General features: G+C 39.8%; 1 protein-coding gene across 1 annotated transcript; it reads left to right on the forward strand.

Moving 5' to 3' along the window:
• Positions 1-226: 226 nt before the first annotated feature.
• Positions 227-10,239, forward strand: LOC137235828 (uncharacterized). Its single transcript, XM_067758649.1, has 2 exons — positions 227-1,414; positions 9,966-10,239. Exons 1-2 carry the CDS (start codon positions 355-357, stop codon positions 10,118-10,120), a joined length of 1,215 nt encoding a protein of 404 aa, XP_067614750.1. The 5' UTR covers positions 227-354; the 3' UTR covers positions 10,121-10,239.
• The last annotated feature ends 5,284 nt before the right edge of the window (positions 10,240-15,523 follow it).

Genomic DNA, 15,523 nt, shown 5'->3' on the forward strand with positions numbered 1-15,523 from the left:
AACATGTGTGATCATTACAGATCGGGCAAAATAGTTCAGAGGTGTCTGAGATTATTCTCTCCTGCATATTTGTCTAGCAACCTTTCTAGAGAACCTTTTTTTCGTTTTTAATTTTGTCTGTTTCGTTGCTATTCCCGACATTTTTATTGTATTCAGCCAAGTCTAAAACGAGTTTTCTTCTCTTTCTTGCAGGTTTATAATCAACAGGATGTATATTTGCCAATAACTTAGTAGGCTCATCTCTGCGAGCGCCGAAAATGCCAACCTCCATGCCAAGCTGCCCGCTGTGCGCAGTATATTGCTTAATGGCTGCATAACAAAACATTGGTCAATCTAATCACACGTCACGGAAACATGAATATCGAACAGCAGAAATACGCCGTGCAATCAGCGCCATCTGCGGCGCTTCTGAACGACAGTGGTTACACCAATGGCTATTCTACGCCGAGCAACAGCAGCTTAACGACAACCTCGGCGGGTGCGTCAGTATCATCGCCTACGTCAGAAACAATCACATACGCGAACATACCAATAATACCACATGGGCAGCTACCAACATCCACTTCACCGCCGCTACCACCACCACCATCTACGATAACAATGATGGGTAGCGCATCTAGCTGTGTGGGTGGCACGAGTTCTTTTAAAACACCATTACTACCCATGCCAACACTTGAGGATATCGAAGGCAGCTTGCTAGCAGCCAATGGAATCTCAAACAGCACACCTGCATATATGCCCGTCGGTATACTCAAATATCCCAGCGCCGCCTCAGCAGCAGCAGCAGCTTCAGTAGCAGCAACACCACTCAGTCTTCCACCCCCAACGCCGAGTATGTGTGGCAGCGGGATAGGTCCAGGCCCACCAAACGGATCGCCTACGCTACCAAAACCACCTACTTTAACGTTACCTGCCTCAGCGGCGACAAGCAATTATTTCACTGACACCGATATTCCAGCGTCCCATGCTCAAACGCAACCACAGCAGCTAACACCACCCGCCACTCTAGCATATTCAAGTGAACTGTTACAGCATACAACGACAACAACACCTGTAACGGTACTCTCAATGCAACACTCAACGCAACAAACGCTACAGCAACCACCTCCGCCTTCGGTCGGTCTTCTCAAGAGCACTAGTGGTGTTACGTTAGGTGTTAGTTCGAGCGTTAACATTGGCTCAGCACTTGGCAGTCATCCGTCGGGTCGCGGTAGTGGTATGGGCAGCTCTGCAACTAGTGCGGCGGATACTAAACGTTCAACGAAATGTTGCTGCTGCTTTGACAATGGAAGTTCGTCATCGTCAACGAAGTCGCAGCAGAAAAAACGACGAAGGCAAAAGGCACAATCAATTTGGTCGGCGATTATAACGAATCTGGGGATTTGCGCTTTGTTGTTGGCCTACACGTTGTTGGGTGAGTATGAAAACATTTAATAAATACGATTTCGGCATCAAAAAAGATAAAACCTTCAGCGCCTTTGCACCGCCAAAGACAAAGCATTCTTGTTCTTAAAGTTTGGAGTTAAAGATAACACTGTGAGTTGCTTATATTAAACAATTTTTGGATTCCTGCCATGTTGACTTTCCGCCTTCTCAACCGGTTTCCTAGCTCCCGTGCTAATTAGTTATTTATGCAAATGAAGTAGATTCCTAGCTTGAATCTCAAAGCTCATTTTCTATCATCCATTGCAATCTTTCCTAAAAAAAATGACTGTCTACAAATTTCACACAAATTTCAAGCATTTTTCGTTTTTAAACAACGCTACAAGATCCTTCTCAAAGCAGTGGGGCCAGTAAAGCAAGCACTTTCACTTCTCCCTAAAGACTGAAGGCGAAGAACATATGCCGAAAAGTATCCTCCGTTTCGTTCTCAGCTAACTTGGAAGGACAGAAATGCCGTCTCTTCCTCTTCAAGGCAGGAAAGCAAGTAAAGCCAACACTTATACTTCTGAGCCAAAGTCTCATAACTAATCCTAGTTAAGTCTGGGCTAATGTGCGATAAATCATCCGCCGTCTCATGCTCCGATAACTAGGAATAGCTATAAATATGGAACTTACCCTGTTGTCTCATAGCCTCACACCTGATCCTAAGGAATGCTGAGCAGAGTCGCTAAAACTGTTCATCTTCCTCAAGACAGGAAAGCCAGTTAAGCTGATACTCATACTTTTGAAACAAAGCCGTATACTGATTCTAGCGAAGGTAGGCAAATGTATAGTAAATGCTTCACCGTCTCAGCAGTAAAGACAGAAGTTATACACTGGCCAACATTCATAGAAATATAATTGGCCGTCTTATCTTCTTCAAGGGAGGGCATGTCAAGCCATCACTTACAGTTCTAGCATAAAATTTCATAACTAATCCAATCGAAGGCACCGTCTTGTACTCATCGAGTCAGGAAGGGAAGTAAAGCCAGATATTACACAACTCACACAAAGCCTTATACCCGGTCCTAGCAAAGATAGTAATTACTGGGCAGAGTCACAGAAACCGCTCCGCCATCTCATACTTGTCAAGGCATGAAAGCTAGTGGAACCAATAAAGCTAATAAGGACAATACTTATATTTCAAACACAAAACCACGTAACTGATATTGGTTAAGGCTGGGTCAATGCACAGAGTTGCTCCGCTTCTCATACCCCACAAACTGCACTACACTACTTACCCAAAGCCATAAGCATTCCGCTGTCCTATACTCCTCAAGGCCTTATATCAGATTCTAGCGAATGCAGATCGGAGGTACTGAAGAAAGTTCTTCTATTGGCATAAAAGGCAATTAACACAAAAGTTACACATGTAACCCAAACCCACAACGAACGTTAGGAATAAGTACTATGTAGCAACAACATTTGAGTGTTCTCCTGACCATCAGGCTGAGTAAGGTAGATTTCATTTTGTTGCCAGGGTTCTCGGACCAGTTTCTAACCAGCGTATCTCAAAACTGAATCAAAGTTTAATAAAATGTGTCTTATTTTCTCCGCCAAGGAACCCAACCTATCTCATTCTACTAGCCATTAAAATTGAAAGTTCTGCAAAAATTGCAATTTATGTAGCCATACACACACACACACATGCATCAACAAGAAATTCAACATTTTTGCATACAAATTACCATTAATTGAGTATATCGCTCTACTGCAGCTTCGAATATTTTCTCAATAAGAATGTGTTGTTGTTGTAACTTTTGCGCCACATTCAAGAACAGAGAAAACCATTAAAACTTGTACGTGACATTCGAAGCAATTAAAGTGAAGCTGTGAAGTGTAAAAATGCTTAAAGTCTTAAAATTACACAAAAGTTGCGAAAAGCGTGAAAGGCTAAGAGTAAGGAAGGACGTTAGGAAGAGTGGAGGAAGAGAGTAAGGCAACAGAAAGGACTAAATATACAAAGAACAATTTAGGCTTAGCCTTAACACCAAGTCAAGTAGATAAAATTAGTCAACTCACACATACATACACAAGCACGTACGCTGACCCAACAAGTCAATCTTAATGTTTCTTTAGTCCACAAACCAGCCATTCTATTTACAGTTTAAGCAAACAACATCCAATCCATGTGAAATAACGATTATGTTGTCTCAAGGACTTGTGCTCGCTTTCGCACGCTTCCAACGCTAATTAACACTTACAGGACTTTAAAATTTACACACACACACACACTCGTTGACACACTTAAAGCGACTAAAATACAAAGCTCTGGACTTCTTTGTGTTTTTAATGTTTACTTCTTAGATTGTATCTACTTCAAATACAGTTAGCTTTTGATTGTGTGGTATATACTTTAATGAGTTCGGGCAGGATTTAAAATTTACAAGTGTCCGGAAACTGTGGTTGACTAAGCGCGTACAAGGGTAAACTAAAAAGTAAATGGAGTGGACGAAAAATTCTCGAAAAGTAGTATGAGTGGAGCATGCCCAGTCGATGCCTGTGGAACTGCGTGCTGCTTGTGAGAGCGCCATCGGTAATCGCTGATCCCAAAATCTTTATAAAGATTATGAGGACATCTTCTAGACTTACGTAGTGTAATAGGCAATGCGCTCGACTTGCCTTCCAAACAAGACAAACTAAAAATGATTTTGTGTTTATTCTAACATAATAGGGCTGTCATATTACTTATGCTTTTTGATGTGTAAACATCTTTAGTCACGGTATGGAGTAACTAATACAGAATGTAAGCAGAAGCGTAATCGTTATGAAAGGAAGATTGGTTGTAAGCTGCTATAGATGATATCTAGGTTTGTAGATGAGTTATCAATTTTTATCGACAATTTATCGAAAAGTTATCGATTTACTATGGAAAATTTATCGATTAATTATTATCGAAAACTTATCGACTTCTAGTCGGAGTATTATCAATTTGTTATCGGCGTGTTATCGAATTGTTATCGAAAATAAATCTATATTTTTATTAAAAAGTTATCGATTTAATATCAAAAAGTTATCTGTAGTTCATCAAAATGTCATCGATTTGTTGCCGGAGTGTTACGTGCGCCTGCATATTTACAAATCCAACTTCTCAAGTAATTGGAACTCACTTCTTTTTTCCAAATCCGCCATATCCCACTGCACAAGTTTTAACACTAGAGCATCTTTGGGCAGCTCCCCGATTTTTTTGGAGCAGATGGGTACGTATTTATCTTATCTAAAGCGACTTGAACTGATGACTTGGATGAGTAAATGTCACTATGCTAGCTCCCAACGGGTGAGGGGGCTTAGAATATACCCCGTCGTAAGAGGCGACTAAAATATCCAATTGACTTAGGGTTTGTATAGCGAAACCCCTTCAAATGGATGCCAGTGCAACTTATTGTTTTTTTAACCCAATTGTCAACCTCACCTACCAGTGACGAATCCTATTTCTTGTGCAGCCGAGGCGCTGGTGACCTCAAGTTCCTCATAGGGACAAAATGGCTTAGAAGGTTCAATGTGGCCATAGTAAGCGGATGTATTTTCGGCAAAGGACCATCAATAACAAAAACATTCCCAAAAACCTTCGGAGAATGTCTTTATCGCTACAGGAACAACAACTATCCTATCACCTTGATTATGGACGTCCTTCTTCGGAAACCGCCCGTGAATTAATCTCCCATGCTAAACGCTTAATATTCACCACTATTTCCCAGACAAAGTGTCAGCAATAGGCGACTACTACATACGTAAGCGACTCAAGTTAAAGAACTGCTAAGCATTTATAAATTCTCCGCTTCTGTGAGCGCCGCATATTATTTTTCCAACTCAGCATTGCACGGGCTTTTACAGTCCGTAGCTCATTATAAATCCTTCGGAGAGCAATATCAGGATGCAAAACACTAGGAGTTTTCTCCAGAGCAAAACGAATAATGTATCCCTCACTCACACGAGGGAGGCGATGCTGGATCATCTGCAGTCCGATGAATTCAGTTTTCTAACAGTGATCCTCAACTTGTCTTTGTACACTGTTAACATTTCTGAAATATTGTTAATAGCGAAGGGCATGCCCTTATTAGGCAGCTCCTAATTTTGTTGAAGGTCACTTGAACCTTTGGGGACTGTCACAACAACAAGACATTGCCATCCGTTTGACTCGTCGGTGAAGAACAACGCAATCTATCTAGAGAGACTCACGTTGCACTGCTAGTTTCTTACTCTCTCTTGGAGTTCTTGTCATATCCACGCCAGCTACATGTAGAGTGACCAAATACAATACGAAATACCTCATCATCTCATCAACGTTCAATCATGTTTTGAGTGGCTTCTAATATCGGAACCGTATTAATTCTGGTACTAAACGTGAGACTGGATAATGGATCTCCAATATGAAAGTGTTTGCCCTCTTGCATATATAATGAGAGCAAAATTAGGCTATGGAATGCAGATCCCAGGACTGTATGTAAGTTCTAACAGTCTTTCATAGTGAACTGCAACCCCTTCTCGGCTATTGCAAGTTTCTCTACAATCGTCCCTTAAGAGATTTTTAGGGTGAAAACCTCAGTAGCATCTAATATCGACCAAAAAGTCTTGTAAGAGTTTGACCTTAGTAAATCTTGCGACTTCTTATCCAAAAGCCCAACCATCGTTTGTACAGAAGGTTAATAAGACTTCTAACAGTTCACAAGCGCCTGCCATAAATCTCCTGCATTTCTTCGATAGAGAAACTAGAACCAACGTGTAGTTTGATATCAATACTCAAATACGAAACACTACATCTTTGTCAGACAGTCTTTCCGAGCAACTTTGTTCAGAATGCCAACCAGATATTCTACCGCTACCCCGAATGCACTTTTACCCTCGGCCCCACTGAGTCGCAAAACTCAACATAGTTTTCTCAACTGTATTCCTTTTTCAAATAGCCCTTCAATAGATACACATAAGGTAAAAAAGTACCTTTCTACCTCTTAAAACTCCTGCCTTTGAGTCAGGAGTAAATTTTTTCCATGAACCAAGCCACAAGCTTGAATGAAAGCAATATTTCCTCAGACAAGAATGATTTTCAGTACTCCTAAATTTAAAACTGTTTTATAGAGACCAATTGTAAGCCACCCTCGTAGCACTGCTTCTGGAATTGACTTTTTAGCAAACTTAACAAGCAACAAATTTAAAGATAAAAGAAAATAAATTTAAGGCGCGATAACCTCCGAAGAGGTCTAAGGCCGAGCTTCTCTTCCAATTTGTGTCGTGCTCCTCTTGATTTTCCCTACAAATTGCCCGGACGGGACCCACATGTTTTATGCCGACCCCGAACGGCATCTGCAAGGCAGATGAGTTTTCACTGAGAGCTTTTCATGGCAGAAATACACTCGGAGCGCTGGCCAAGCACTGCCGAGGGGCGACCCCGCTTCGAAAAATGTTCTTCTAATTTTGATTTTGTTTTTCCCGGGGTGTGAACCCAGGGCATACGGTGTGGTAGACAGAGCACGTTACCATCACACCACGGTGGCCGCCTAAAGATGGCACCAGTAATATTTGAGCTGATGCCAGTTATACGACAGCACGACATAACAAATATGAAAGTAAGACGTGGACAACATTGTACAAGACCTTCTCTGCGGTTTGTTTTCGTTTTGGCTGCGTTTTCTTAACAAATATAAACTGAAATATATGTGTGTGTATTTATCTTTGGATATGTGAATTTATATAAGTAACTTATCAACTTGTATCTTCTGTTGTTTGCTTGGTAGCAGTAGCACTAACTGCATATTCCCTTGGTTGCCCTTTAAAGGACAGTGTTTTGAGGTGCAAAATCTGGTCAGCATTTTTATCAATCTTCAAAGTAATTTGCTTTCTGGACGTGGTTTCTAGATTCTATCCATATTTTACTGAACCATGTTGTTAATGGGGAATGATGACGATTATTGAAAGAGAAACTCAAATTTGAACTTTTCTGTCAGTATTTCTTGACGGCGCTTAAGAAAAGCACAGATGAGGAGGGCTCAACATATGTAATATATGTCCTAAATGCGATGTATCCCCACATAACACCAACCATCTTTTCAATTGTAATGCGAAACCTACGCCTCTAACACCAATCTCCCTATGGTCCGCCCATGTTGGAACAGCCAGTTTACTTGGACTGTCGTTAGAGGACTTTGATGACAATTTGTGAGTGGTCGAGCCCATTGAATGGGGCGAAGCACTGTTAACACAACAACAACAACAACGGGTAATGCCCTCTTCCTAAAAAATGTATTAGAGCTATAACTCTGATTTTAAGGACTAGCAGACCTTACAATAACTTCCGTTAGAACAGAACTCACAAGTTGTAGGTTATTCTCAAATTGGTAATAATGCAAAACTTGGGATCAACCTCCTTGCTGAGTATCAGTACGGAGCGTATTGTTGTCGTCTTGACTGACTTGTTGTTGTTGTTGTTGTTGTTGTTGTTATAGCGATAAGGTTTCTCCCTGAAGGCTATAGGGAGTCTTATCGATGTGATGGTCCTTTGCCGGATATAGATCCGGTACGCTACGGTAACACAGCACCATTAAGGTGCTAGCCCGACCATCTCGGGAACGATTTATATGGCCAAATTAAATCTTCCGGCCATCCCTCCCTCCCCACCACCAAGTTCCATGAGGAGTTTGGGGTCGCCAGACCCTCGTCTGTTAGCGAAACAGAATTTTCAACGGATAGGTGAGGCTGACAATTGGGTTTGCGGAAGCTATATATTGCGCTGGCAACCTGAAAGGGTTGCGCTACACAACCCCTTGAATCGGGTATTTTAGTCACCTCTTCGACAGGCATTCCTATCGCGGCTATATTCTGACCCCTAACCCGCTGGGGGACCTTGACTGACTTATTCTTCTTCTTCTCAATTAGTAACCACAGTTTTGATTTGAATGACATAAATTTACGGTGTGTATTTAAACAGACTATTTAAGTAGACGCGATTTACCTTATCGGTACGTTCAGGTACCAAGCACTATTAAGGTACTAGCCCGACCATCTCGGGAACGATTTGGTATGACCACATGAAATCTTCTAGGCCATATCGCCCTCCCATCCCCTAGATCCATTAGGAGTTCGGTGTCGCCAGAGCCTCGGCTGTTAATGAAACAGGGTTCGCCACCGGTAGGTGAGGTTGACAATTGGGTTGGAGAAGGTATATATTGCGCTGGCAACCCTTTGAGAGGGTTTCGCTACACAACCCCTTGAATCAATTTGGTATTTTAGTCCCTCTTACGACAGGCATACCTACCGCGGGTATATTCTAAGCCCCTAACGCGTGGGGGTCATTGGGTACACTGATTATGCTCAGCTTGCGCAGCCGTGCAGTGTAGATTTTTTGATGTCGACACTGCCATCTCTAGCAGAGTGCCTTGACGTGATCTCCTTGTGGAAGCGAGGTTTCGCTTGAACGCATTTTTAGTCGAGTAGAATCTTACACTAAACACCAACCAATCATGGCCAGCCATAGAATATTGAACTTTGAAATATTTGGAATGTGTGATGTTAAGTTTTCCTAAATTTTGTTATGTTTTGTTGTATTATTTATGTTTTGGTTTTTTATATTATGTTAAGTTGTGTTATATAGTGCTGTGTCATATTTTGTTATGTTAAGTTATTTTATGTTTTGTTGTGTTGTGTTTTGTAAGCATAGGTTATTATTCTGTGCATGTAATGTTAGGTTATGTTATGTCTTGTGTTTTTACACAATGATATGTTATTTCTATTACCATCTGTTTTACTGTTTTGTTGCTGTTATGTTATGCTATGTTAAATTATGAGTATTATGTTTTATTGTATAGCGCTAAGTTTCATTATCTTAAATAACGGCTTTTTCAAGCTATGTTATTTTATTTAAGTTATGCTATGACTAATTATGTATTTTAAGTTATGTTGTGTAATATTATGTTTTATGTTTTTAATTATTGTTGTGTGGCATTCTTTTTTGCTGTGATATGTTATGCTTTATCATTCTATATTGTGTTAGGTTATGTTATGTTGTAGTAAGTTATGTCATGTTATGCTATGTTTTGTTATGTTATTTTTTGGTTGATGTGCGTTGTTTTGTCATATCATCACCACAAACCCACTGTGCATTCGTAGAGCACATTTTCGCAAAAATTACTTCTTATTTGCGCACATTTTAAGTCAACTACTCTGCTATACAATAGTTTGTGCCACAAATTGCACTAGAATAAACCAGAAGAAAGAGTAAAAAATTATAAAAACAACACAGATTACTACTTAAGCGAACGAAGTGAAGTGCATATCCTTGAGTAAGCTCATACAAAATATGCTACCAACACTTGGTGCTTCCGTTTGGACCCTCATTATCGTTTGGAAAAAGTTAAGGACGAATGCTTTACATCATTCTTTGACATACACACATACACACACACGCACAACGCTCGCTATGTCACTTGGGTTTATGCATAACAGGAATTCATCTTCATTTCCCTTATCATCAACAACAACAACAACAGCATAAATAATTTCGTTTTCACATCTCTTATAACCACCTTTCGATTTTCTATTGTCATTCACAGGTTCATTCATATTTCTAACAATCGAGAACGAAGATTCAACGTTTCTACATCACCATCATCATCATTATAGTCATCATGCAGCGCTGCAGCGTCAACGTCAACAATTGCAGCAGCAACAACAGCGTACACTCAACCAAACGTGGAAATGGCGGTAATGTCGAAAATATTTATCACACTTCACCCGAACAAATGCATGTGGATAATGGTACAGCGTTATCACCATCAAATACATTCTCTTCACATAGCTCGTCATCTTCATCTTCGTCAGCGTCGTCTTCTTCCTCAGCATCCACACTTGCATCGTTATCTGGTGCTACTTATTCTGCTGCTGGTGGCCAGTCTACCCTACTGGAGGGCATTGTGCCATTGAATGATGAGGAAAATGGTATCACTGTCTCGGTTGACTTCGGTCATGCTGATGAGTTTGGAGCGAGTAACAGTGATGTAGTCAGTTCGGCGCATCTAGCTCTGTCAGCGGATACACAGGAAGTACTACAACGCACCATTGAGAATATCTGGGATATAATGGTGTCACTAAATATACTATACAAGGAGAATTGGACAAAGTAAGTGAAATGTGATGATTTATGATATGTGATTTATTATGCACATTAGGGAATAGGGAACTATGTATGCTACATATGAGTGAAAGTGTTTTACATGTTAAAATGCCACAATATTTTGTAAATTAGATAAAATTAATCGGAAAATGTATACATATATTTTTGTTTGTTGTGCTAAGACACCAAAAAGTTATGACTAGTTATCCTAAGCTGTGCTATGTTTTATTATGTGTTATTATTTTATGTTGTATTCCGTAACATCATATTATGTTTTCCTTTTTTCGTGTTATGGGATAATATATTGTAACGAATTTTGGGGAGTTTCTGATAATTATGCACCGCCTGCGTACGTTCGAATCGCTGAACTGTCGAATAAATAACTCCAACAGTCAGTAATGTAAAACGGTCTTTATTTAGACTACTTTGGGTGTAGTACCTAACAAATTCAATTATACTTCACTAATAGCGTGTTTAAATCAAACTAATTACTGATTCCTCAGCTTGCGCTGCTTTAATATTCTCGGTTACCTCGTTCGCCCATTTCTCCTAGTGCCTAGACGTTTCACGATCATGCCTTCTAAAAATGCTGTATCTCATGCTTGGTTATTTAGCATATATGTACATGTATGTACATCTATAGTTTATGTTTTTTTTCTAGCCATATGCGTATGTACATGTGAGTAACAACTTCTGCTCTTAGCTGTCCGGTACATATGCGTATGTACATATGTGAAATAATCTCTGCTTCAAGCTGCTGGTTGTGTGTATGAATATCCTTCGTTGCTTTTACATAAGAGTGGCTGCTTTGTTTAATGTGTACATGTACATAAGTGTGGCTGCTTGCTGTTTTTGTTGTTGTGATTATTTACTAACAGCATATTGATGCTAATACTCGCCAGACTATTATCTTTTATTTTCTATGTAACGTAATATATTTCGCTATTTTGTGTTGTGTTATGTTATTTAGCATACTTACACTTATTTAGCATACATACACACATTTACTGAGCCGGGTTCTGCTAAACAACCGACGAAATAATGGTTCAGCGAGTGGTGTCTTCATCGGGATCTAGTTGTGAGATTATACTGTTGCTGTTGTTGTTGTTATTGTATTAACGATAAAGACACTCCCCGAAGGCTTTGGGAGTGTTATCGATGTTGATGTCCTTTGCCGGATATAGATCCGTTACGTTCCGGTAACAAAGCACCATTAAGGTACTAGCCCGACCACCTCGGGAACGATTTATATGACCATATTAAACCTTCTAGGCCATCCCGCCCCCGCCAACCCCTAGTTCAATAAGGAGCTAATGAAACAGGATTCGCCACGGGTAGGTTAGGTTGACAATTGGGTTGTAGAATATATATATATTGCGCAGGCAACCCCTTGAGAGGGTTGCGCTACACAACCCCTTGAATCAATTTGGTATTTTAGTCGCCACTTACGACAGCAAACCTACCGCGGGTATGTTCTAATCCCCCTAACCCGCTGGTGAGAATATACTCTTCTGCTAAAGCGAAGAAACTACAGCTGAGTAGTTGAGGATGCAAGTTCCGCCACATTTATGCTGTCTGCAAAGGATCATTCAAAAGGTTTCCAACCTCCATCTTCAATTAAGGTTGACTTCATCCAAAATGTAGATATTTGACAAATCAAATGCGTAGTCCATCTGGTCCATCCATGACATCGTTGCCTAAAATATTTTTGAGCCCTTGGACCCGTATGACTTCTCGGGCATAACCTGGCCAATTCGTTCTTGCTCTCACCAAGATCTAGAAAGCAATAGGAGCTCAATTTTGAGAAATTGACTATCTGGAAGCTTATTTAATGGTCATTAGTGCGGCTTGACGAATGTAGCAATGGAGCTTAGCCGCATTCTGATAACTTAAGACGAGCTTGTCATTACCGAATGTACATCCCGTTTTCAACCGTTGACCAAAGGAGAGTGCAAATAGGGATGGAGAGAAGTGCACTTGTTATGAGTTCGTTAGCTGATCGCTGAACTTTTATAAGGCGAGCCGCAAGGGAAGATCATACCTACATACTTGATCTAATGGCTAAATTCTAAGGAGGTTCGGTCCAATTAAGAAGATAAAGTATCTAAAATCTTTTGTGGCTACTTTCGGTGCAAGTCTTCAACTTCTGCTCTCAAATTTAATAAGTCCCCCATAAAAAATAAACGTATTAAATAATTATATCAACAGTTATCGGAAGTCGTGTTTAAATTTGTTTTCTTTCTCCTTTCTATTTTCTTTGCCTACTTTTAGCCTCACCGCTTTGGAAATTGCCAAATTTCAAGACCAATTAATCAAGAGACTGAACGAGGCTGCTCTGCTGCAATTATCGCATGAAATGGATGGCAGCTTAGCCGTTGGTGGCGGAAATGGCGTTGCGATTGCCGGTAATAGTCCAGCAACGGAAGCTGTACTTTTGCATACGCATGGTGGGCATGGTCAAGGACCACATGAATGGAATTTTGCTAAAGCATTTCTCTATTCGCTAACAGTGCTGACTACTATTGGTAAGTTGTTAAAGAGTGGCATTAATTTAGGTAAAATAGTGTTGTTGCTTGAGGAAGGAAATGATATTTGTAATGACTCCTAAAAATATGCAATAGCTATGGATGACTAGAAATAGTTATTGATGAAAGAAAATGGAACTTCAGTTAGTAGAGTAGTATAGTAATGGGCAGTGTAGAGATAGGAAGTACCCACGTATATGGAAATATGAAAAACGCACCTTTGCAAGCGAAGGGAGGACGGCGAAAAGGTTCAAAGCTGTAGACAAAATGTTTGAGTTTTTGTTGCTTTTTCGAATTGAAGTTACAATAATATGAAACTTGAGAAATTACTCAATTTTTGGAACTGGTACAAAACTGAAGTTATGAAGTAAAAAAAAAAAAATAAGTGTATACGTCAAAGGGATACACCTGATTAAATTACCAAGAGACCGGAGATAGTAAATGTAGTATAAAAGATACGTAGAAGATTAATGGTGTCGTTAACAGTTCCACTCGAACCATATTGTCTAAAAGTCTCTCCTCATGCTTGTTCCGATATATTGCTCAAAATCTAGTTCGGTGGATAGACGGAGGAAGAAGAGAAAACTTCTTCAGAAGTTGTATGGCCCTGTCTGTGATGCCTATGAAGAGTATCTCAGAAGATATAATGATGAGCTGTATGAAGCACTGTTACAAAAACAACAACATGAGCTGTGTGAGCTCTACGTAGATGCAATGAACGGCTGCCAAACGGTATGCGACTGTATGAAGCTGCTCCGACTCAGAATGTATTTCTATCGGCAACCGTATTCGGAAGAATAAAAAGAGGAGACCTTCACGGAAAAGGTAGGAGTAAAACAACTTAATATTGATGTTCCTAACTGGCGTCAGCTATTGCAGCTTCTTGTGACGCAATATCCAAATTTCTAAACGGCTTGGCGTTAATTATTGAATAAATTAATGCAGATTAAGGTCGTACGCTTCTTCTTCTATGCCGACACTCAAAGGATTCTGTTAAGGCTGATGAATTTTTTTGCTGAGATGTTTCTCATAGCAGAAATGCACTCAAGGGGCTTGCCCAACCAGTGCCGAGTAGCGCATATTTCATACAAAAATTTCTAAAGTATTTTGCTGCTGGATTTACTATCACTTCAGTCGGTCACCTTCGGTTAGTAGCACACTACCTCTCCACCACGGTGTCTGCCAATATAATCGGCACCACCGATATTTTTGTGCGTGTGTTTGGTATATCGATTGTTAGGACACTGATTTAGGACTCTGGTGATGGCTTCTCGAGTTATGCTCACACTAAATGTATGCCTATCCGCATACTGTATAGCCATGTACTTGTTTCACTGAAGCATTTTTCAAAGGGGAATTTAGCAAGCAAAATGATCGCTTCTAGGGATTCTATCCAAGGTTCCAATAAAAGAAGAACATATTTTCCTAGGCATCGAAGCGTAAGCGAATATGTATGTTATAGCAAAAAATGCTGCCTTAAGAGATATATTTGGTCATTCAACCAGCCATGCGATCATTGTGGACTGCTCAGGTTGCACCATCCAACACTTTTGATTCATGACTCTTGGAATTTCTATTACTTGGAGCTCTTCTGCGTAATAAGTACAAATTCCAAAATTATTTCTTAATTTTTGTCACTGCAGTGTTTTCACTCCTTATAGATATTACCTACCTTAAGGAGCTTAGCTTTGAGCTTTTCTAACTTAAAAGTCAATATGTTTTCACCTAACAGAAGCTTAAAGAAAACTACGATTAACGGTTACTTCGTCAGTCCATTCAAGCAGTTGATCTGTTCTTTTGTCACTTACCATTACTATATCAGCAAGCGCTGCGTGAAGTATCGTAAATTTTCATGTATGTCAATGACAATAATGGCCAATAATAGAGTACTAAGTCAGACAGAAGTTCAAATAGAATCTGTATGTATTTGTGCATATGTGTAGCTCACACACATCAAACGCCTACAAATTTACTTACAAATACAATACTAAAGTAACTAGGCTTTGCGATAGTAAACATTCGAGAAGCCAACAGAGACACCATTGTTGTTGATGGAGTAGAAGAAACGCGGAATATTCTTTCACACACACATGCACATTTATGCAAAATAAACAATCAAATGACTATAATATGTGTATTTGAAAATTGCCAATATCAGCAGAAATTTTCCGATTTCACTTTTATTCAATTTGTGAAACTCCTACACACACATCTACGCTTGGCGCACCCAAACGCTTAATATCACATTTGCATATTTGATTATTTGTTGTAGCTTAACAGACTCAACATTTGCATGTAGGTGATATTTGCAGCATACCATACCATGCCCCCTCAATTTCTGAATATGCTTAAGAAACGAAACGTTGATTGTTGTTGTTGTTATGCTTGTTCTTTTATTTTATTTTGGAATTTCTCTTATTTATGGGTTAAGTGTAGGTTAGGTTAAGTTAAACTGGCCGGTTAACAAAGACTT

The sequence above is a fragment of the Eurosta solidaginis genome, unplaced genomic scaffold (genome assembly GCF_040869045.1).
Source record: "Eurosta solidaginis isolate ZX-2024a unplaced genomic scaffold, ASM4086904v1 ctg00001023.1, whole genome shotgun sequence".
NCBI lineage: Eukaryota > Metazoa > Arthropoda > Insecta > Diptera > Tephritidae > Eurosta > Eurosta solidaginis.

Excerpts from the sequence above, each read along its gene's own strand:
- LOC137235828 (XM_067758649.1), top strand. The coding sequence starts at position 355 with ATGAATATCGAACAGCAGAAATACGCCGTGCAATCAGCGCCATCTGCG. Across the intron at positions 1,415-9,965 it reads GTTGGCCTACACGTTGTTGG|GTTCATTCATATTTCTAACA; the intron begins GTGAGTATGAAA and ends TGTCATTCACAG.